This window comes from Trichogramma pretiosum, unplaced genomic scaffold (genome assembly GCF_000599845.2).
Source record: "Trichogramma pretiosum strain Unisexual culture from Peru unplaced genomic scaffold, Tpre_2.0 scaffold54, whole genome shotgun sequence".
In the NCBI taxonomy this organism is placed as follows: Eukaryota; Metazoa; Arthropoda; class Insecta; order Hymenoptera; family Trichogrammatidae; genus Trichogramma; species Trichogramma pretiosum.
This window is the reverse complement of record NW_019641628.1, coordinates 834666-859563: the sequence shown is the minus strand read 5'-3', so window position 1 is coordinate 859563 and position 24898 is coordinate 834666. Positions and strand designations below refer to the sequence as shown.

Genomic DNA, 24898 nt, shown 5'->3' with positions numbered 1-24898 from the left:
AGTCGTGTTTAATTTTTGTAACTGCAGAAACTTCTGAGGATAAAGAAATATAGAAAAATAGATCGATCTCTGAAGAAAATGATTGTTCAAAAAACTTGAGCATTTATGTATATGTTAGTGTAGGAAATTTAATAACTTTGTTTTGTTGGCAATGTACCATAACAGCTCTCTGAAGTCTCTTTGTTAAACAATTATTATTACTGTCAAAATAAATAAATTAAACAATAATACATTTTTATTAACTTGTTTGCATTTTTTTGTAATTCAATTTTATTTCAATTTTTATCTTAAAACAATCATAATGAATTTTCACATCTTGACGCTGTTCTCATATGACAGCTTATTGATTTTTTACTATCAACATTAACATCGTTGATTAAAATTTGTAGATCTGCTGAGCTATCACAGTGGGCATCATGGAGCCAAAAGATTTTAAAAATTGTCAAATTTTTTATTCAACAATAGATTTGAAAAAAGAAAGTTGTCAGGGCCTTCGTGAGAATGACAGTCGAATGCGGGACGATAAAAATTTCCTCGACACGCAGACTGTAAAAGGTCATCGAGCCCATATCTAATATTTTTGAGATCATTGAGAGAAAATATCTTTTGTTTCACTGTTCACGTCGTCGTTGTAGCACATGCCGCAGCCATTGATTTTTTTTCTTGTTAAATTTTATCCAAGTGCCGTCGCTGCACATTTCATTAGTAATATTATTACTATTTATTGTCATCAAAGTAAAAACTTCTGACTGTGAGTTATGAGTTTAAAAAACGTTCAACTGTAAAAAATAATTGCATCTTAAAATAATCATTGATATAAAAACTTAGGCTTTGATACCTTTAGCATAAGAATAATAATAAATATGTTTTTCTCAATCTCTACTTTTCACAATAAATGTTGGAATAGAAATGAATAAATTTAAAAAAAATTGAATTCTTTTATTTTGTTTCAATTTCAGTTCAGTTTTATTTTCAAAAAATCATAAAAAAGTTTAACATCTTGCCGCTATTCGCATACAAATGCTTACTTATTTTCTACCATTAACAACGTCAATTGATACGTGTAGAGCTGATTCTCATAATCTACGCGATAATGACGTTGAATTTCGATTGAATCGTTATACAGCCCGGTACATGTGTATATTGCTCTTCTTGGTGATGTTTGCGTGTTGATAGCTCCTGTCGATATACTTATAAGCAAACAGCCACAAAGAGAGAGATAGGAACAATGTCGCGCGTGTGTGCATTCGTCGGGATCGAGAACCAGTCCAAGAGAATAATAATTTCACGCTTGGGTCTTACAATTTTTTAAGTAATAATTTTTTGCGCGAGAGTAGCCCAAAATATAATTTTTGGGTCTGTAATCTAATTGAAATTTCTTCTAAAAATTTAACAAAATGAGTATTTATAAGGCGTATAACATAACATACTTCACTTCGTAGTCAGCTCTATCGTATACGTACGAATGTGTGTGTGTGTATAGTTTTGTTATATAGCGTACCGTGTGCGGCTGCGGCGGTCAAAGGATCACGTTTCGCATTCGCGAGGCAAAAGGTATAGTCCGTATACACGCAGCAGCAGCAGCAGCAGGCCACATTTTAACCGAGTGTGTATTATATACGACGAAAGTGGGCTGACGTATGTGTCTGTGTGTATGTGTACGCGATCGTACGTGCATCGCGACAGAGGAATATACAATTTTGCAGGTCAAGTATTACGCTCGCCTTTTTCTCTCTCTCTCTCTCTACTCGGGAATTCCAACTTCTTATTTTCTTGCGTGTGTAAGCGCGAGCGATGAAACGCGCACGCGGATCCACGTATATACGTATACGTACGTACGTCGAGCTTTTGGGAGCGGAAAAAAGCTCTCGGATGGCTGGAGCGGCAACTCGTGCAGACGCGCGTACGTATGATATACGCGTATACGTGTATAATACTCCGCTATACCTGCGTGACGCGCGCGCGAGAGAGAGAGAGAGAGCCAAGCTGTATAGCCGAAGCTATAGAGGTATTTCACGTTTTCTGCGTTTGCGATATGCATGCACTCAAGAGAGAAAGCACACACACAGTCGTCTAGCTCGAGCATCGATTATCCGATTACCGCTGCTGCTGCTGTACGCTCGAGCTTTCGAGCGAGCGAGCGAGAGACGGGAGGCTTGCAGTGCATTCGCGCGCGCGCGGCTTCTCTGTGTGCTGCTGCTTCAACTTGACCCAGCTCTCTCACTCTCTCGCGTGGAATATATGTATATGTACACTTTGCTCGATCCGCATCGGTATTATAGTTTTGCCTAGTTTTCATCATAATACTTGAAATGCTGGCCCGACGAAGCTTGCACTCGCTCTCAAAAGGAATTTACAGATCTGTGCGGCGCGCGCGCGCGCGGCCCCTTTTTATTTAATTTTTTTTTACGCGCCCGCAAAGCAGCAGCAGCAGCAGCGTCAGGAGAAGAGCTATTTCAATATAATCCAGCCCAGCTTCGCGAGTCTTTTTTCGCTTCGCTGCAGTTCCTTACTTATTCTCTTCTTCTTTTCTGCGTATCGTTTCGCGTCGCTTGCGTTGCGATTGAAATTTATACAGTCCCTCGCGTACATTTTTTCTGTATAAATACGGTTGCGTAAAAATAGGTCGAGCGAAAGCCGATCGTCATAATATTCTTCGCGATCGCGCGCGAGACACACATCGAGAAGAAGAAGGTGTTTTCGCAGCTACAAGCGTGTTGGCGCGATCAAGAAGTTTCGACGATTTTCTTATGCATCTACTTGGCAAGCTCGCTCTGCAAGCTCCCTATATTATGCACACGTACAAACGCACCTTCGTTGTATATAGTGCCGTAGTCCAGGCGCGCGCGAGATTCGAGCCAAGAGAGGAAGTAAGCGAGAGAGGGAGGAAGCCTAGCAAATAGCTATAAAAAGAAAAGAGGCATTAAGAACAAAGGAACTATAAGAGGCGGCTGCCAAGCGAGCTATATATATATACAGCGCCGAGTGATTGCTTGCCTATGTGCATGCAGGGGCCGGGTATATACCTCGTGGAATAAATCGTCTCTTCAAAGTCGATCTCCTCCTCGAAGCTTCTTTCTCTCTTTGGCAAAAGCGTCGGGGCGTAAAAGAGCGTATATAAAAGCTCCGCACGTGTGTGTATATATAGCCCATATTATATGTGTGTGTGTGTGTGCCTAGTGCACTCTCGATCTGCCGCATGCAGAGCTGTGCGGCACTGGCAGCCAAAGCTCGTCGTCTTCTGTGCGGCTCATATTATTATCGGGAAGACTGAAATGTTCCTGCCGCTGCCACGCGGAGATCTCGTGTGTGTGTACTCGGCAGGCGAACTTTGTCCGCAAAGAAAAGCGAATTGCTGCGGGGTAGCGGTAGCAGCTCCCGCTTCTTACGTACGTTACAAATACATGTGTGTGCGTGGGTGTGTGTTGGGCTTCACCGAGTGTTGTACTTTGTGTAAGCATTCGCAACAGCTTTTACGTTCGACTTTATTTACGACCTGGACTCAACACAGACACTCACACACACACAAAGCCTCGACTATAAACACACACGCTCATTGGATCCTCTGTAAGAGAGAGAGAGAGAGAGCTTTTCAACTATATATATCGAAAAATCAATGCCTTTGTGTTTACACTGGTTTGTAAAAAAAAAAGTTCCCTATGAAACTTAATAATAAAGCTCATTTCAAACGCAGGCCACTCGATGTGATTAATCGATGAAAATATACACGATTTTTTGTGCGATATATTTCATCAATTATTTGCTCGAAATAAACTTCCATCGCGCGCCTCGTTCGTTAAAGTTGGAAAATTTTTTAATGAAACTTGACGCTTCGCGCACTCGATGAATATTAATTTTACCGGTGTATGACAAGTTTAGGAACTCGTCATTAATTATATCGCCGTTACGTAAAAAGAAAAGCGCGTTCAACGAGCTATACGAGCTTCATTAAAAATGCGATTAATTTTGATAATTGATGACCGATCGCGTAGAATTGAATCCTTTTAAAATCCAGTCGGATATAATCCGACTATAATTTGTAAGACCGAACACAGTCACGCTGGAAAATCGGCTCTTATTTTTCGACGATAATTCGCGTTATATCCTTGTTGTTGAAGGATTAAAAAAAGCTCCGAGTAAAAGTACAACGAATCGTTACGGACCAACCTCGCGCTAACAAAAGTGTAATCGTTTCAATTTATTAAGCAGTTTTGAATGCGCTTTAAAAAAAAAGAATCGCTTCGCGAGGGTGGGACGCGGGTACCGTAATTTTGCCGACACCGGGCCGCGTTAATACGACTTGCGAACTTGCGAGCTTCTCGCGCTAAAGTTTTTTAAGTGCGCGCCAGGAGCACGAGCTAAAATGTATGCATACAATACGTATATATGTATACGAGCTCGCAGCTAAATTAGCTTTTTACTCGCGCGTATCTTACACGCGCGCCGCGTATATATATAACTCGAAAGCTGTACAAGGATGAAGGTACACGTTAATTTGCGCGCGCGCTAGAATACGCGAACTATTATACGCGGACGAACTATATAGCTCTATGGCCAAGTCCTTGCGATATATCGATTTCGAATTCGCACCGAGGGTATACCGAGGTATGCGCGAGATTTCGCAGCAGCGCTAAAAAGAGCTTAGTTCGAATCGTTTCGTCGAGAATGGATGTTAAATACGGATTATGTATGGACGATTCTCTGTGAGATAGAGTTGTCGAAAAAAAAAATTTTCCGCTGGCATGAAATACTTGTTTTTGATGTCATACGTTTCTTGAAATTGTATCAAAAATTTTTGATACCATCTTCCGATTTATGTTTTTGTTAATGGAATAATAAAGTATAAAAAAGATTCAAAAAAATATGTGAAACGTTTTAGTATATTCTTTGATAATTTCCAAGAATTTTAAAGAAGATGCGTGAGAATTTTTCCGTAAGCCCATAATTTTCGAATTGAAAACTCCATGAAAAAATCGTCCTTATATACCTCTAGATGGCGTAGTAAAAACTCGCAAGTGGCAACCAAAGCTACAATTTACTATATAATATAATATAATATAGGTTCATGATACAATTTTCAGTGCTTCGAACAAGTTTTGTGTTCCCTTGAGATTATAATCGGAGTTTCACGGTAACTAATCGTTACACGGATTAAATATTTATTTGCCATGTGTAAAATAACTCATAGAATTAGTAATGGAATTGAATCCATTCAATTTTTGTAACTTTATTGGTTTGAATTCACTAATTATAACATTAACACGAGTCAGTTAAATTTTGTTTGATTGAATTATACAATAAATCTAAAGTTTTATTAAATTTCTTCATTTCATTCGAAGATGGTAAATAATTAAATGTATCAAATATTTGATTAATTTGAAAAAATATTCGATCCGTTATTGAATCAAAAAAATATCTTATAGTTTTAATTAAAATTTTATTACTTCCACTCGTTCGTGCTGTAAATCAAATATTAAATACAATTTTATCGAATCAAAAAAATTTTTTCTCCCCGTAAAGGTCAGTTGGCGCGTCCCGTATACAACTGCTTTTGCGCTCGAATCAATTACATCCTATAGCTCGTATTCAGCTAGCTTTCTCCTGTGCTTCTCCAATCTCGCGTGCAGCTCGTTTTACTCTTACGCTTATGTATTATATATATATACAAGCGCCTGCAGCACTAGCTGCTCTTTCCTTGCCACTTTTTCTCTCCGTTGCTGTCTGGGAGCTAGCTGAACGTGAAACTTTGCGCCCAAGACGTAATTATCGTTCGGGGATTACGAGGTGCCTGCCGCCTGCAGCTGTGACTTCGTATACTTACTAGGTACTTACGCAGTGCAGCCTTTCTCTCCTTGCTAGGCGCTCGAATTTCAAACATTTTCTGCAATTAAAATCACGTGACGCGCGCGAGGGCCGGCTTCATTATTTTTATATACTTCTTCGCGAGCTGGCAGCTCATGGCCCAACGGCACGTGACTCGAAAGATTTTTACTCTATCCTCGGACCATAATCTCGAGCTAATGTAAGATAATACGTTTTAATTATTTATCTACTTTTTTTTTCAGCTACGACTAATTAATACATATCACCCGAGTGGACATCATTTCTGATCTCTCCGAGACTTATCATTGGATGGACTCTCGTGCTCACGAAGGTCGCTGCCAATTTTTCGCTACAACGAACACAACGACGCTATCGTACTCTCATCGAGACGCGAGTCTGCATGAAGTATAATAGCGGCCAAGAAGAGGGAGAGAGAGAAAAAAAACCAATGCTCGAACGTATCGATCAACAACTAGAAACAACAAAGACGACGACTACGACTACTACAATAAATTAAAGGTAAATATATCTGCACGATGCATATACGTTTGCGGAATATATAATACACATAACACACACTCGGAGTGTACAAGTCGGTGAAGGCAAGCGTATAGAGATGATTTTCCAGGCGACTTGCGGCGCGTTTCCGATCGGCACATAGCATAAATTTTTCAAATAAACTTCCTTTGATCGAAGGCAATTTCGCGCGAGGCTCTCGATATACGCTCATGTTATATTTGTACATGGCGCGTAGATATATTCTCGAGTTGATCTACGTTAATATTTAATGCGTATACGGGCAAAGGAAGGTCAAAATTGAAAGAGAAAGAGAGAGAGAAAAAGACAAGTATAAGGTATGTAGGAGCAGCGATACGAGGCAGGAAATAAAGAAGAGAGAGAGAGAGGAAGGCGAAGGTCGAGGAAAATCGAGCTTATCACGCATTAAACGCGCGCCAACCACGACGATCTTAAGTTCGATCTCCTTTGGTTTCGGATTCGATACATTGAACGTCGTAAAAATTATTCGTAAATTTTGAAGTGCTCTTAACTTGGAAGTTCGCAAATTACCTTTTACATTACTGTAATGATTTTAATATCATAAAATTTGCGAATGAAAAGTGCTAGCAATAATATGAATAAAAAGGTAAAGTGTAAGTTTTTGAAAAATATCAAACTTTAACATATTGAAGATTTAAGACAAAGCTCATTGAAAAAATTGTACAGGCTTTTAACTTCTTTTTTAGAAATGCAGTTCATAAGTTACCGCTAGATGGCGTATTACGGAATTGTCGAAAACCAAAAGTGAAAAGGCAAAGATTTAGCATTTAAGTGATTATCCATATACTACCCAGTACAACCAATGACTTTCCAGTGTTAGAATCGACCAATCTAATTTTACTCCCCGATAAATAATTTTTCAGTATTTATAATACGTAAAGAATAAGAGACTTACATTTAGCGAATTACTGAGTATTTGAATATGAATTTAGGCAAGAAAAGGAATTCAATGCAAATGTAAATGCTTTAAAAAGATGAACATGAATATAACGCTATTTGTTATTATATTAAAATACAAATGCCTTAAACCCAGCTTTTATGAATTAAAATAACGATATTTTATATCGAATTCAAAGTTCTGTACTTCAACCCTCGAATGTTGTACTTTCAATCAACTTATAATGATTATTTGTTTACAAGCAGTAAACTTCGTGGTCCACTATGAATCGCCCAGTCCACTAAAAAAATTCTTCCACAGTATCATTCTTAAATTTTCAAGCAAAAAATCTTTACAGCGCTCATATTTAACAAATATGTGCTCGTGCGCACTCGATATATCGGTGCGACTCGATATATACATTATACATCGCGACTAATCGACGCGTCGTTTTGTCGTCGACTAATGTGCGCACACATTTTGCTGCATCGTTTGGCATAAGTGCGGTGTGTTGGCTGCATATAGGCAAATCGAAGGATATAAAGCTTATACGGATTATAACTTAGCGGCGGCGGCGGCGGCTGCGGCCGATAAGACCGCGAGCGCGGCGCGTGTCGCGTGTAGCGTATAAGGTACACACACCTCGTGCGCATTATACACATTCCAGTTGACACAGTCGACGACGATGATGAAAAATCAATATTACAATAGTTTGGCTCGAGAGGCATGCATAATATCGAGTGAATAATAATATACGCGTCGTTTACTATATGATCGATAGTTATTTTTTTTTTCTTTTACGCTTCGACAAATAGCGCGAGCATTAACGCGAGCCAAAATACTCGAAGCGATATATATGCCGGTCGTCGAAAACGAGCTCGTCCTCGCGATACACGATCGATAACGCGCCAATTGCGATCTCAAAGTACCTACGCACATGTACGAGCGCCGAAAGCGATCTCTAGTCGCGAAGCGTAAAATATACACGCGCGGGAAGGATCAGAGGATCGAGCGATCCCAGGCTTGTGTCCGACACAGGCGCGGACGTCATACGTCTTAAAGCTCGTTTAGCGGAACACAGAGAGGCGTACGCGTAAGCTGCGACTCTATATACACGTGTATGTACAGCTTTTACATCGGCGTAGATCAGTAGTTCGTACAAAGGTGTAGTCAGGCACGAGCAGTCTATGTATAAGCGGCTGGTTGGCCGACTGCGCCGAGCATATAAATATACATAGGTATATACTGGATGTACGCGAGGCTGTGCGGATCGCTTGCGCGCGTGCAACCCCACCACCGGATACCACCACCACCACCAGCACCACCAGCCGTCAGCAGCGAGTCGAGCTTGCAGCCTGACAGACACAAAAAGGGGCTGCACACATACACACGCATACAAGTTAACGATACGTACACACGAGGTATATAGCTGCTGCCGCTGCTACCGCTGGAGGGGTTGTGCTCCTCTCTCTCTCTCTCTCTCTAGCACATACAGTAAGTAAACTCGGCTGCCACGACCGCCGCTCGCTATAGTCGCGTTGCAGACTTTGCGGAGCTCGGCCGAGCAGCAGCAAACAGCAGCAGCAGCGGGCAGCAATCCTTCGCTCCACGCGCTTCTCGATAATAATAATATATACCCGTAGGCGCGCGTATCATAAACGGAGCGCACGGACGCGGTGTGTGCTCCGCACGAGTGCGCGCATATTCGTATATACATAGACCGGTTTCGCAAGCACGTGCTTCATAATACCGCAACAACTGAGTAGCTGCGTAATAATAACGCACCGCCGATCGCGGGGAACCGTTGGATATACAAGCTCCGTTGGACATAGACCGTCGTTCGTTATCGCTGGAACGATGAACGATTTATCCTCGATTCCTTCTTAAAGGAGGAGCAGCAGGAGGAGGAGGTGTTCCTGGAAGATCGAGGACGTCGACGACGAGGGCGCGAGTGACGGGGTGAGTTGCTTTCTTTAATTAATTCAACCTTTTCCTCGTTTATCTTTGTGTACCTTTTTTATTTTTACAATTGTCTATATATGCATCCTTCGAAGCGACTCGAAGTATCGAGCTCTCTGCGTTTACAATGCGATCCGTTGTGTGTACACGCTAACAAATCGATATACGGTACACACGGCAGAAGAACGATCCTCGCGATTGCGATCTCTGTCCTCGCGAGAGGCTACGTCCCTGTTCTGCCCTGTTGCACAAGCACCTATATGTATATGTAATTTGTTTCGAGCTTTTCAAGTGCTCGAACTTATCAGATGGTAATATATGGAAAGCGAGGAAACGATTTAATTTAAAAGCCGTTTGTACGCGAAAAATTACATCGACGCGGTCGAAGGCGATAATATAGCTATTTTCCAAGTCGAAGGATCGTAGCGTACGAAATTTACGTCGATATGCGGGAGGTTAACAAAAGTAACGAGCACCTTGCAAATTTATGCAACGCTCGCTTTTTTTCTGCCAATTCACATGCGATCTACAAAGTCGTTATATTTTATTCCTTTGTACCTCTAGGTTCTTGTGCTAGAGTCTAATTGCGAAATAACTTTTATGCAACGAATCTCGAGCAATGAGATACATAAGAGAGCGACTCGAGTAGCCCTAGTAAAAAAGAGCGATCTCAATGAATTATGCTACAATTTCACGATGAATTTTATCAAATTTTTCATCACTCCTACTCTCAATTACATTACGAAAAAATAAAATTGTCGCGATCGAAAGCGATTGCGAAACTCGCGACTGAAAGCAAAGCTTTGTTTACCTACCGTCGCTTTGTCGCGGCCGGAACTAAAAATTAAAAAAGGACAAGTCGATTGGTTGCGCGCAGCCGACCGAATCATGTTAATTGTCAGTATTTTCACGAGCTAAAAATCAATTAACATTGATTTTCAACTCGGTTAAAAGGGTTTTTTTTGTACTGAAGCCTCGGATGTAAATTAAATTTTTCTAACGAGCTCCGGTAGTTATTTTTTTAAATGGAAAATTTTCAGTCGCGACCACAGTGTACAAAGTCCATATTCTCCCCCGACCGAGTGATATTATAACGTGGCCTAGTGGCACAGGTGCTCCAGTGTTAAAAGTACGTGTTAAAATCTAATAAAGTATAGTTGGCTTTATACGGCTGCACTTTACGCGCCCCGCTGTAAAATTTACGTAATTTAATATCTTTTATAAATACGAGAGTAGTAAAAACATGCAAAATGTTCCCTCCATTGCATGCCTTTTGCGAAAAATACGCAGGTATTGCAAATAATTTTCCATCGTACGAATCGTTCAATAACGAAGAAAGTATTTTCGCGAATTGATGAAATATTTATTGCGTTTAATTATTTACCATCTTCGAATAATAAATTTAATAATGCTTTGGATTTATTGATGGCAAAATATGTGCAATTGCCTATTAATGTGATACTCAATCGATGCAACTAAATGAAGCAGTTGCAGTAATTAAATCGATAGAATTTTATGATTGATTCCATATAATATGTTTTTCGAGACAATCAAATATTCGATGCTAGTGATCAAACAACGAATGACATTGAAACCCTGCTAAGTCGAAGCACATGGGAGCAGAACGATTTTTGGAATTAACGAAATTTGAATTAGCGTGTGTACTACTGTACTTAACTCGCTATAGTGACAATAGAAGTAGCTAATTACTACATATAACGAAAAATATGAAGAACGAACTAGAAGAAAGCTATTAGATTATTGACAAGACTATTAGATGCAATATTCAATCGATTACCTCCACGTGTAAAATCATATTCAATCAGGCATATTAAAATTTGTTAAACCTAACAATCAAGCGATATCCGAACGCCTCTAATTCAAAGTACATATACCGTGCATAGCTTCCCCGACCCGCGAGAACTGTTTTATCAAATCACGACGCACGAGTCGAGTGCCATATCCTCGCAATTCTCATGTGAATTCATTCGTTTGCCTTTGCTAAACCGCACGGGGAAATACATTCGTGCGCGTATATATATTTATATTTAGCGACGTCGCTTCCTCGCGTACATTAAACGGGCAGCGCAGCAACAGAAGCAGCCCACCAAGCCCACGCTCTTATGTAGTATACACGTGTATATCGCTCGCCAGCCAGCCAGATATATATCTACTATATAAGCTTATTCATCCTCCTGCGGTTTGGTTTTACTCATCCGTCGGTTATAGTATACGCGCTTAATGCGATTTATACTCTATGTCGGGCAGCCCCTCTGCTCCGTATGTATATAGCCTTATGTATATCTGTGTGTGTGTGTGTGTGTGTGTGTTGGAGTTGCTCAATCGTGGTCGAAACTTATTGGGGGGCGGCCGCGATTCAATTTTGATTTTCTCTTCTTCCCTTCGCCACCTACACCGAGACTTTGATAATATATTTTAGCACGTAGTACACCCACAACGACGACGACGACTCGATCTCATCTCGCCTCTTAGATATATTCGTCATCGTGGCTTTTTGCGCTTTTCAACGCATAAAACGCGACTCGCTGATTCCTCGTGCTCCATGGATCGCCGATTAAACTATCGCACGTAGGATATAATTTTGCACTGCGCACGCAAAGTTTTTGTACTATATACTTGAGTTCTCGAGCGCCGTCGCGCGGAAAATACGATCTCCGCTCGGCGATCGTAATATACAGCCCTTTGTGCTGTAGTATAATACACTTTATAGTCGGCCGCGAGGATTCAATGCCGTACGTACGACGTATTAGTATTTAATAGCTCGTGAGGTTTCGAATACACAACGATTTTTTTCTCCTCGTTCGTATTAGCGAAAAATCGATTTGGGGGTGCCGTGTGTGTGTGTGTGTGTGTGTGTGTGTGTGTCGCGAGCAAAATTTTATTAGCTCTAGTATACGGGGATCGAAATAGAGCTACCGCGCGCGACGACGAAGACGACTAGTATATATAGGGATACAGCTATCGAGCCGAGAGATGAAGATCAGTCACCCGTAAAAATACTATATATAATTATTGTATTATGGAGCTTATCGGCGAGGATACGATCGCGCTCGGTCGAATAAAGCTACTATACTCTCGGCTCTGTCTCTCGAGGAATTCTCGAGATATCCTATCCTCTGCGACGGAGGAGCATATCTCTGTGCGCTGTGTACTACCCCCTTCGAGCACATATTATATGTTTTTTCGTCTAGGGCGTGACGTCAAACTCTACTCTCTCTCTCTCTCTCTGGAGTATATTAAGCGTCTCATCGTGTATACATGCCGCGAGACCAATTCGTACGTACGTATATCATATACAAAAGCTCGGCTCTCTCTCTCTCTCTCTCTGTGCTTTATTTTTTTGTTTTTCGTGCTCTCGCACACAGTGCAAAGCGACGACGACGACGACGGTCGTAAAAAAGAAGAAGAAGAAAAGAATAATAGGCATTCCGAGCGCGCCGTGTAACGATATACACACAGCTTGCAACATACACACACGCGCTCGCAAGCACACATTCGCCAAACGGATCCCTTTTAATCTTCTTTTTTGCTTCTGTTTTTCCTCCCGCGCTCTATCTTGCCAGTTGTCCCACGCGATACGGAGAAACGTATCTATGTACATATCTTTTCAGCATCTGCCTTTTACTTCGCGAAATTGTCGTGTAACTCGAGACGTTATAATATTACCCCGGTATAACGATGATCCTCGTCGACTCGCGCGAGCGATCAGCTTAACGGACTACGCTTGTTGCGGGCGAGTCGAAAACGCGGCTTTTAATTTTTTTTTTCCTCTTTCCTTTTGAAAAGCGCGGTCGGGAGCCAGGGATTAAAAAAAAAGGGGGAATCAATTATACGAAATAACCTTGGAGTTAAAATAAAGAAAAATTGTTTTTACAGTATATACCGTGTATGCAATCCGTACAAAAAAAAAAGCTCCGACGAATCAACGATCGCGGGCAGAGTGTATATATATGCCAGAGATCCTTTGTGCATACCACTACTAGAGGCCTCTCCTCGAAGCGACGCGAGCGCTTTGTTGATAAGGAGCTTGTGCAGCAAACGGGATAGCTCAAGGTTTTTTCTCGGGCTTAAATTAATAAAGGAGTGTTTTTTTTTCTCAGTTTTAAGTCGGTGGTATATATAGGCCCTCACCTCTCGCCCCTGCGATATCAGGCATTATATTATATAAAAGCTTTTTGCTTTTCTCTCGCTTTATATACACACGCGTATTATATGAAAATTGTGTAAACTCTTGAGTCTCGGGCGCATATAATGATACAGCGCCATAAGGATCGCGCGCGCCCGACCTTAGCCTGAATACCTTAGTGCAGCAGCAGCAGCAGAGGCAAAGAAATAATACAAGAGCTGGCGTGTTGCGTTCAAGAGGATCAGCAGCAGCGGCAACTCGGCGTGAAAATCGGACACACGGCCGACGACGTGCATATACTTTGTAATACTTGTGCGATATAATACGGCCTATTTATAGAGAAAGAAAGAGGAAAAAAAAGAAAGAAGGAAAGAGTTTTTATATCATACACTTTCCGCTCGGCGACGGGGTGGTGCTCTTGTCTCCTTCCCTCGATCTCTGTCACTTTTCATTTCCGCGTCGCAAAATAAACGCGTGCTCGCGTGCACGTAGAGAGATTCTATTTTCGGCAGCGGAGTAGCTCTCGAGCGTCCTAGTCGTCGTCGTCGCTGGAAATTCAATCGGAACTGGGCGCATTAACGCGATATGACTGGCTGGCTGGGGGCCGGCCGCGGGGGGAAGATCAGCCCGGCCGAGGGAGAGACCCGACGCACGGCTGGCCGACGGTCCGAAACACGTCTTGAGTCACGAAAGTCGCAAATTTATGTCAGGGGTTATCTAAGTGTATTAGGCGCGTCGTCGCATGGTGCGGGATGATAAAATTCGTCACGTGTACCGGGGGGGTTTGCCGATTTTCGCAACTCGATCGAGGGCGTGTCGTATACCATTAATTATCAGTGAAAATTCAAGATCCCAACGTACTCTTGCATATAGAAAATGAAAGATTCCGAGACAGCTGTGGATAATCTCAGCGGAGCAATCACAGGCGGTTACTCACCAGAAAAGTACGTAAAGTATAAAAAGCCTATTACCGCGATGGGCTTGAGCGGCTGTGGATCAAGAAGTCAATGCCGTATACGTGGCAGCGCGGATTAATCGGAAAATTGGAAAGAAAGTTCCGGAAAATTAATACGTAATACGGAGAGCTCTTGTATACACTGTACGCGGTGCGATCGGCTTATTGATTTTTTCGTAATGGATTTCGATTATTAATGAATTCCGCGAGGAGGATGACATTCGCGCGCGATTTAATTTATGATAAATCGCATCCCTCCCTTCTATAGTGTCAAATTTCCCAATCAAAAATCAATTTTGTGACACCGCTGACGTCGTCGCCACCGGAGATAATAGAATTATAAATTAACATTTATTAAAATTTGAAGATTTAATCTGTGTGTGTTTGGGTCCACCCACGCCGTCGAGGTCGTGGCCTACAAAATATCCAATTTTCAGCTTTTCGTATTATGTACACAACATCGTCGTACGTATTTATGCCGCCCGTGACTCATTATCATTGGGCTTATCGCACTTATTACGACGTTACGTGTGTGTGTGTGTGTGTGTAGGTAGCCATAATGCCGCGTGCGTGCGTATATAGCATATAGCTGCGCCGCACGTGTAATATCCGCCGCGACGCGGACAGTTCATTATAATCCTGGAAATTGAGGAAGCCCGTGTATATAGCATACAGTGCGACGTTACCCGCAAGAGACGTACGTATGACAAGTACATATTATTATAGTCGTCGTATATACATACATGTACTTTGCGAAACGCTCGATGAGCTATTTCCTTTTCGTTTACCTTTGGTTCGTGTAATGATATTTGCCTCGCTCGCTTCCTCGCGCATACAAGCTCATATACGAATTCTCATGGTATTCGCACAGACAATATATCAGCTATTGTGCGTTTCGGGTTGCAGCCGTAATTGCTCCCTTCTGTATATTAATGCATATAGAATATGCCTACTTTTTACTGAGAGAAAATTTAAAACATTTTGATGAGTGCAGCATTGAAATTTTTCTCAGTGGGCTTTAACGCGAGTATCGTGTACGCGTCTGACTACTCGCGCACCTGCATCACTTATTTTCGCGATACATGATTTTCAAAGATACTCACTTTCGTAGTATTGACCTTTTTGACACTGGTAACTTTACCGATTTCCCCGAAGGCGAAACAACGAAGATTTCTCATTTGTCGCACTCGCGAAACCTCGTTTGTTTTACCTCCAAGAAAATTAGTAGAATTACCAGTAGCTATGTACGACTGCGAACAAGGACTGTTACCGAGAAAATTTCACGCGCAATACGAATCGCGCGCCAAATACAAAATAACTTTTAAGAAATGACGCATTTTTATTATATTTAGACGCACCTTTAGTCATTTAAATCCGATCGGTGGTAATGCGAGTGAAAGCACCGAGTGGGCTTTGACGTTGGTCGTTTCAGGATTATCGAGTGTACTTGGGTAAAAGATTCGTTAGTAGCTCTCGTATATATACGTCGAGAGAAACACTCTCGTGACGCACGGAAGACGTATAACATACTTAGTACTACACTACTACACAGCGTCCAGTTACGCGAGAGCTCGGGCTTTTCGCGCGGCTTATTATTATTATCATTATAATAAGTATATATACTCCTGTGCAACTCCTCGAGAGCGAGAGAGAGACGAAGCGAGAGCTTGGGGCGAGTCGCGCGCTGTTGCGGTGGTGCGACGTCGGCACTTTTGCTGCTGCTGCTGCTGCTGCTGTTGCTAATCCAACGCGTTACAATACTTGCCACTTCGAGGTACGCCTGCACTACGTCAGCGAGAAAATAAGCTTAAATTATATAAACTACCTGCGCGCGAGTGAGAGAGCTTCGAAGTAAACGTGTATATATACAGCACCATGCCGTGCTATAAAGAGATCTGCGTCTGTCGCTCGCGGCCATTTGTACGCGCGGCGCGAACACTCCGAGCGTTAACGCAGAGATTCTCTCTGTTTTCTTACGGGTTACGGTACACGATTTTTATTTTTGCTTTTTCGTAACTTTTTTCGTTGACGCGCGCTCGCGCGTTCGTAATCCTGATTTTGACTGGCTTGGAATTCGAATTTTTTCACAAAATTATACAGGAGGTGATTTTATTTAGTTCCCCTCGCTCACCTTGCCCTTTTCTGATATGGAAAGAACTTAATGACGAACTTGAATAATCCAAAGAAATCATACTTAATGCAGAATATTTTCTTAGGGTTCAAATTTTCTTATATAGTAAATCACATAGCTTTTGCCGCTTGCGAGTTCTCACTGCGCCATCTAGCAATGAGTTCAAAAATACAAACACAGCCGTAGTTCGCTGCATCGTACTCCGATAATTCGTAAGATCACCTGACTCGACGGTATTTTTTCGTCACTTGCACAAATCACGCTTTTTACTTGCAGAATTCAAATTTTACTTATATCGATTAAACGCGACTATTGTTTTGACTTTCGAAAATCCATACTTTTTATACAATTATCTTTACCTTACTACTTGCATATTCTCAGATTAAGGTAATCGACATCTAGTGGTGGAGACTTGAGGTAATATTATCGTATTCAAAACTGAAAACTGGTCTAAATTTTTTGAAACAATTTAAATAGTTAATTTCATCGGGTCATTAAGAATACGATACAAATGAAACAGAAAAATCACTAGAAAACATTTTATTTCATTTTTTAGTCATTGGGTCATTATTGACGATAAGCATTTCAATCAGAAAAATTTCAGTAAATTTATTTAATTTATTCGAAGACGGTATATGATGAAGCACGTACATATTTTTTTTACGACTTTCGTTTACTTTCACCCTTTTATTTTCGAAATACTATCGACTCGGCCAATTTTACAGCCGAGTGACTAATTTACCTGAGACCGGATAAAAATCTTTTTTCCGCGCGACCAAACGCAAACTCCATTGTGCTGCAAAAATGCACATTAGGTGAAATCAAAACTTTCCCTTCGGGGCGTCGCAATCGTTACACAGTAAACGAATATCAAACTCTGCTTCGTAAAGAGGCAAAAAAAAAAATTAAATTAAATCCGTTCGCTCCATTAAATTTATTTTATATTATTTTTTTTTATATATTCTAATTTTCACGAACGAGCCTTGACACACACTTGGGAAGAGTTGATTTCATATGTGTGATATATATTTAATGGCACGGGCGCGCGAGACGTTTGAAACCCGATGCATGAATAATTATTTCATTATTGCCCAGGGCCGATGAATAGCCAAGCGGCACATACAAGATTAATTCATCAGCAATGATGTAGGAGAGAGAGAGAGAGAGCAGAGCTTATTGACAATGAAAAATGATCCTTCTTGTTCAAATTCGTTATAAAAAGATGGAAAATATTCAGCTCTCGTCCATTAGTCGATTTTCCGGCTTTTGTTACCACGCGCGCGCGCGGCGCGTATGGGTATGGATTTCATAAATAAATGCTACACATTATAATGTTATCGCGTATGGCCGTACAGAGCAGCTCCATAGGTATACGGACGATATGATTAAAACGAAAGCCACATTCACGAAGGTATCGTTCGCTCTCCATGTATAATACCCGGTGATATTCGATCGTCGCACATTCAAATCCTTCGTTTCTCGAATTACGCTATATACAGCTCGCATAAGCGCCGACGGTGAAGCGCGCGAGAATGCCTTTATGCCGTAAAACGAGCGCGTTAAAAAATGTATTTTATGTTAATTTTAGTAGGTCACTGCTTGCTTGCCTGCCTGCGCTGGCGCGCGTCATCCAAGGTGAAAAGACAGAGTAGTGAAAAGAAAATCAACGTCGACTCTGTATCGGCTCCGAGAGAGCTGAGCGCGGGGTATTAAGGGAGCTTTGAGAAAGAAAATTCATCGGTGAAATTCTTGCTCGTTTTTGCGTAAAAAATCATCCGCAACCACCCACGTAGCAGCAGCAGCAGTATACACATTGCACGGATAGCTCTCACGCGGAAAGTATAAGGCGGAATGAATTTCGGAGCTCGCTGAGCAGCAGCAGCAGCAGCGAGGCCAACGCGCAGAAGAATCTCGAGATTTCTCCGCGCGGTCAAAAGTACCTATAGATATATAACGTGTGTATAAAAAGCTCTCGCGCACGGCGCGGTGGATTTTCTTTGTCAAAATATTGATACAGCTGCGCGAATATATATACCTAGAACCAATGTTTAAGTTATACCTTACTTGCGGCTCTCTTTCTCATTCTATCTCTCTCTCTCTCTCTCTTTATGTACTCATCGTAGTCGCGAGTTCGAAAAGCCAACGCGCGCGAAGGTATTCTCGCTACTACACTGCTATATACGCGAATGCTCAAAATTGATATATCCTCGTTTTCGCCTCGCAGCTAAAGAAAACTTTCCTCTCTCTCGCGCTATAGATCTCATTAGTGCCGGGCGAAGAGAGGAGGAGCAGCAGCGGTAGCAGTAACAGATGTTGTAGCTATTATACGTATATATATCATCGCGCGCTGCACTCATACATTTATAATGACAAAAGTTTTAATTGATCATGCGATTCCGGGGGGTAGGGGGGAGGGGTGGTAAGAGAGAAACTTCTTCATCCGTTTGTTATGTTGATTTTGCTCGCGCGAGGCTACGTAAGTTAGAAGTCGCAAGATTACTTTGGCCGTGGATCGTGTTATATACGCCACGCGTACACACATATACAAATTCTCTCGTCCTCTACTCCCCGACAAAAGCTCGCGAGCAAAATGTATTTTATCCAAAGGGCCAAGTGTGCCACTGCATATACTAGCTAGCTAAAAGTCAAAGAGAGGAGAGCTACTGAAGAGGCCATGCCATGCATACCGCGTGTAATAAATGTATATACTTCATAGGGATAAATATAATTATACTCGGCATAAATATACGAGAGAGGATTAATTTTGTGCCGAGCTTGCGAATTTCGCGCAGCGTCGTGTATTTTATATATATATCCGAGGGAAAATTCTCTCTCTCGCCTAGCTTGCGCGCGCGAAAATCACGAGCACCATCCGTGGGGCCGCGGTGCTCTATACGCGCGCGTGCCTTCTTGCTTTCGAGATGCGACTCGAGAGTTGAATTTTCCTCTGCTGCTGCTGCTGCTGCTGCTGCTGTGGTTGCTGCTGCTGCTACTACGTGTATACGCGTGCCACACGCACGGAAAAACGCTGATGAAAAGAGAGAGAGACTTTCCGTCTCGTGTGTACTTTTCGTGATTGGAAGCAAAAAAAAAAAAAAAAAAGAAAAAAAGAAAAATCGTTGGGGAGCCGAGCGCCGATGTGTAATATTCGGGAGCTTTTGCGGAGGGGGACGGGGCAGTTTTTTTCCATCGACTCTCGCACACACACACGTTCGGACGGAGGAATTATAAGGCTTATATATATACGTAAACACTATAATGTACGAGGTCGATAATTAAACATGGGAAAAGGTCGTGGCGCTGCTACATCGAGCGTGCATAATATGCCTAGCACGATGTATGGATAAAAGCCTAAAAGCTCTTGTTCATCGTCATCTTCTTCTTACTTCTTCTTCGGTACACGACGATGACGCGTATATATGTATATAAAGTTTATTTTATCCACGCGCGGCAAAGAAAAGGCTGTTAACTACAAGGCAAGCTCTTACCGCTGCTGCTGCTGCTCCCGACACGTGTTGAAAGAGACGCGCACACGAGAGCAGCAGTAGTATAAGCAGCAGCGTTCAGTCAAGCTTATCTTAACGCGAGCCCAGACTCACTTTGCCACTCTTTTTTTTTGAGTAGGTATATGGCGTGTGCGCAAGCACACAGCTTATAAGGTAGTACCGAAGGGAAAAAAGCTTGAAAAATGTCAAGTCGCTCCAACAACGACGACGATCATCGTGATGCGATCGTCGTCTACGTGTACGTAGTGTACCTACACTCGAGCAGTTCTCTCTCGCTCGACTCTATGTGTGCGGGCATCAACGGAAGCCTCTAAAAGTGGGATGCTGTTATACTATACATTAACTACTGCGTACAACGAGTAGGCGTATACGGCACTTTACCGAGCTTATATATATACAGCAGCGACTCGACCTTGCGCGTAAATCTATGTCCATCATCGTGCGTGTGCGTGTGTGTGTGTGTCAGCTGTCTCGAGTCAAAGGGACGCGTCGCAAAGCTGCTGCCTCCCAAAGCAAAGCGCATATAATACGTCTGTGTGGCCACGGTTAATCTTGCCTCGATCCGTATTGCATACACGGTAACAACGAGAGAGTAATCTACGGGCCGAGGATGATAACGATCCACGCAATATGCACGCGTGCATCGTGCGCGGACACGATTGTTTTCGCTCGTCAGATTGTCCAAGTCGGTTACAAATGAAAGAGTTATCATCCCCCGAGTCTGTAAAAACACACACGCGCATACACATACACACAATTGTGTAAACGAGATTCGGTCGAGCGGACGTGCGCAACGATTGCAGCAAAAAAGCTCACTCACCGTACACACACATACACACACACCAGAACAGCGGCTCGTGTATATAATACGCTTGACTGTATGTATATAGTACCAACGACGGAGGTAAAATTTATGGGGCAGCAGCAGCAGCAGCAGCGGCATACAGAGGATCCGCTTGCCGCCGCCGCGCGAGCGAGTTGAAGCGAGTTACACACAAATATAAATCAATGTCTCGGAGCTTAAGAGCGGGCAAATCCAGTCGGCTTACTGCACTCTAACTCTTTTACACACAGGATCTGATCGCGACAAGTAAAAATAAAAAAGAAGCTCAGAGGCATATATAATACATGATCGAGTTTACTTAAGCTCGAATCTCGGTGTATACAAAGTATGTATGTACACGAAAAATGGAGAGAGAGAGATTTTTTTTCATCGATTTCGGGATATAATTCGATGAAATACACTCGGCAACAAAATTATCGCAACAAAAAAATTCATCGAAATTTTGTCGATTTTCAAATGTTTCTATCTTGGGCTAGATTTATCGTATCGACACGCTTTTTTTTTTAATTTCTTGGAAATTTTGTCCTCTTTAAATCCATATAAATTAAGATAAGATTTGAATTAATGTTGAGTTACCAGTAGTATTTGAGCGTGACCCTAAAAATTACTGAAAAAAAATGACTGTTTGAACGTGTACCAGTACCACAGTGATTTTTTTATCGAAATTTAACAAACACCATCGCAAAGTGCTCTTTTTAACGAGTAATTTAAAAAAAAAAGACCTCTCTACGATTTTTTTAACGCCATGTAGGTCGATTTGAAGATACCATTTAAAGTACGTAAAATCCCCCGTTTACCTGAAATCAAGACGATTTTCTGGGCATTATGCGTACATAAACCGTACCTTCAAATCGACCTACATGGCGTTAAAAAAATCGTAGAGAGGTCTTTTTTTTTTTAAATTACTCGTTAAAAAGAGCACTTTGCGATGGTGTATGTTAGATTTCGATAAAAAAATCACTGTGGTACTGGTACACGTTCAAACAGTCATTTTTTTTCAGTAATTTTTAGGGTCACGCTCAAATACTACTGGTAACTCAACACTGACTCAAATCTTATCTTAATTTATATGGATTTAAAGAGGACAAAATTTCCAAGAAATTAAAAAAAAAAGCGTGTCGATACGATAAATCTAGCCCAAGATAGAAGCATTTGAAAATCGACAAAATTTCGATGAATTTTTTTGTTGCGATAATTTTGTTGCCGAGTGTATATAATCACAGTTGCTGCTTGTACACGCGTATATAGTAAGTGAATACGCGTATTTATACAAGCTCGCTTACGGGGGGAAAAATACTCTAGCCTAGACGGGGGCTAACAAGCGTGATTGATGAAAATCGATCGCGGCGCGGGAAAAAGGGTCGAATCTATAATCATACAGTGTCAACATCGACGTGTGTATATGTACCCTCCGGCTAGTTTCTTGGCCGATACATTGACGCACATATAATTGAGCTTATACGTATTATGACTCGCGATATTTCAAGGTGTTGCGCAATCTCTAGGTATATATAATATATAAGGTACGGCGACTGCCTAAGTTCCCTTGCCCGGCGGTAGCGGCTGTTTATCATACCCGTGTATATCGTATACAATGTCAATTTACGCGCAAATATTGAATCGGGAAAACCTGTGATTTATAACGAGAATTAATATACAATAAATTATATATAATATGTAATATGTACATATGCCTCCGCGTTATAGCGCGTGCAATCGGCTGAGTGCAGTGCACTATCGAGCTAGCTCGCGCCAGTGTGTATATTAATCTCTCTTGGCACAGCAAACCTATTTCTTGTTTGTTTTTTTTTGCGTTTGCTTTCTTTTTATAATACGCGTATACAACCGAGGTTTTATGCATGAAAAAAATACTTTTGTGAATGGTATATCATATAGCTCACCTACCCAGGACGAGTAATCGGAAAAAACTGTGTGTACGTACACGTCGGTCTCGAAGCTCGCTCGATTGTATACGTCGTACCCCCCCCCCCCCCCCCCCCCNCCCCCCCCCCCGTGTTACGATCCATCGGGTTGTGATGTATATATTCGACGACACTCGCTCGCGCGCGCGCCCACGCATGCGAGTGCACAAGAGAAAATGTAGCGGTAATCGCGAAAAAAAATCATCTACTTTTTTTTTTTTCATTTCGGTTTCTCGTCGGATCTCTCTTTGGATTAGACTTGGATTAGAATCGCGAGCGGGAAAAACTTTTCGTTACTTTTTTTTGCGACGATGACGACGACGACGGTGGACGTAGAATTTCTATATTATGCTGTCGTTCGAGAGAATGAAAACAAGTTTGCGGAATTGGTCGCACATACACGGAGGTATATATGGTATCGAGCTGGCGCCACCAATGGTCGTCGTCGTGCAATCGTTCTCTTATCTTTTATTTATTTATTTTTACTTATAAAAAGTGATGGGAAGAAAAGTTTTGAAAATTTTTAAAGTTAGTGAGTGAGACGGGAAAAAATTAAGCGTACGGTATTCAGGGCTAGCAAAAGCGTGTTGAAAAGTGACTAGAAAGCTGAAAATTGACATCAATTAAAGGGAATAAACATTATATAAGCTTGAAATTTTGTTTTATTGGTATTTTTTAATTTGAACACTGTTATTACATAATGAGATAACATTAGAGAAACATATGATACTACTATAAATGAAAAATGAAAAATGAATCTTTCAAACATGTTCATTAAATTTAATAGTTTCATTCATTTTTGATGCGGGAGTAATGTATCGAATCGATGTGGGTTTTAAGATTACATTTTAGTGTAAAAATCTTTTCACACATATCACAGTTATGCGTGATACGTGTGAAACGTATCACGCACCGTTATGTATCGAATCGATGTGTTTTTTCAGAGTACTTCTTTGTTTAAATGATTTCCCGCAAATATCACACGCATGTTTGACACCATTATGCACCGAATCGATGTGGGTTTTGAGATTACATTTTTGTTTAAATATCTTTCCACACATATCACAGTTATGTGCGATACCGTTATGTATCGAATCGATGTGTTTTTTAATACTACTTCTTTGTTGAAATGATTTCCCGCAAATATCACACGTATGTTTGACACCATTGTGGGACGAATCGATGTGGACTTTCAGACTAGTTTTTTGAGTAAAATGCTTTCCGCATGTATCGCATATATGTGTGATACCATCATGTATTGAATCGATGTGAACTTTGAGATACGTCTTGCTTGAGAATTTCTTTTCGCATAAATGGCATGTATGAGTTATTTTTTTATGCACCGAATCCTCATGGATTTTGAGATTACCTTTTCGTGTTAATGTCTTTCCACGTGTATTGCTGGTATGTTTAGTACTAATGTGTACCGAATCGATGTGGACTTTGAGATTTTGCTTTGTTGGGAATGTCTTTCCGCATATTACACTTGCATGGGTTGAATTATTATGCATAGTATTAGTCGGTATTCCATGTTCTTTGATAAAGTTTTTTGCCTTTTTTCGTTTTTTAATCGGTTCAACAAGTTCACAATCGAAATCCCTATTCGATTCCTCTGCATCATCGCCAACAAATTCTTGTTTCACTTCCTGCGCGGCTTTTATTTTAATTGAGTTTCGAGTTTTATAACTGTTGCCATCTTTTGCATTCTGCAAGTAGTTTGTCGAATAATCATGAATTTTATTAACTGCTAATAGATTAAAATCGGGCTTGACGTCTTCACATTCGACGATAATTTTCACTTCGTCATCAAGTTCGGTTCCATAATTCACTTCTCGTTTTTGAATAGTATGGGTCTGTGAAAAATTACATATAATTACAATAAGAATTACATAAAAATTATTAACACTTACTGAATTGTCTCTCGGAAACGATGAGAGTAGAAAGTTTTGTAGATCAGGTTCATCGCTAGGCTCCTCTTTCACTCTGAAATAACCCCATTATGATCAAGTATTTCGTTTTAATGTTTTATCGTTTCATCCTTATAAAATTAGAATTACCTGACAGCACAATTAAGTATATCACTGGTTTCCATTGTTTGCACTTGTGATTTCGTTAGCAATTATATTCTTTCTGCGATTATCGAGCCAACTTTACGGGAAAACGGTCCAAGAGCACT

The 24898-nt window shown here is 41.2% G+C and overlaps 2 protein-coding genes across 2 annotated transcripts in view; one reads left to right on the top strand and one right to left on the bottom strand.

The window, feature by feature from the left end:
- Positions 1-824: 824 nt before the first annotated feature.
- On the bottom strand, positions 825-24898 carry LOC106654266 (GDNF-inducible zinc finger protein 1-like). Its single transcript, XM_014374060.2, has 4 exons — positions 24780-24898; positions 24633-24705; positions 23972-24575; positions 825-838 (listed from the first exon to the last, which is right to left on the bottom strand). Exons 1-4 carry the CDS (start codon positions 24812-24814, stop codon positions 825-827), a joined length of 726 nt encoding a protein of 241 aa, XP_014229546.1. The 5' UTR covers positions 24815-24898.
- LOC106654324 (diacylglycerol kinase eta) overlaps positions 8810-24898 on the top strand; it is a 55814-nt gene continuing 39725 nt past the window's right edge. Inside the window, exon 1 of the mRNA XM_023459109.1 lies at positions 8810-9217. The gene's annotated coding sequence lies outside the window, so the exon portion shown is untranslated. The remainder of the gene's footprint in view (positions 9218-24898) is intronic.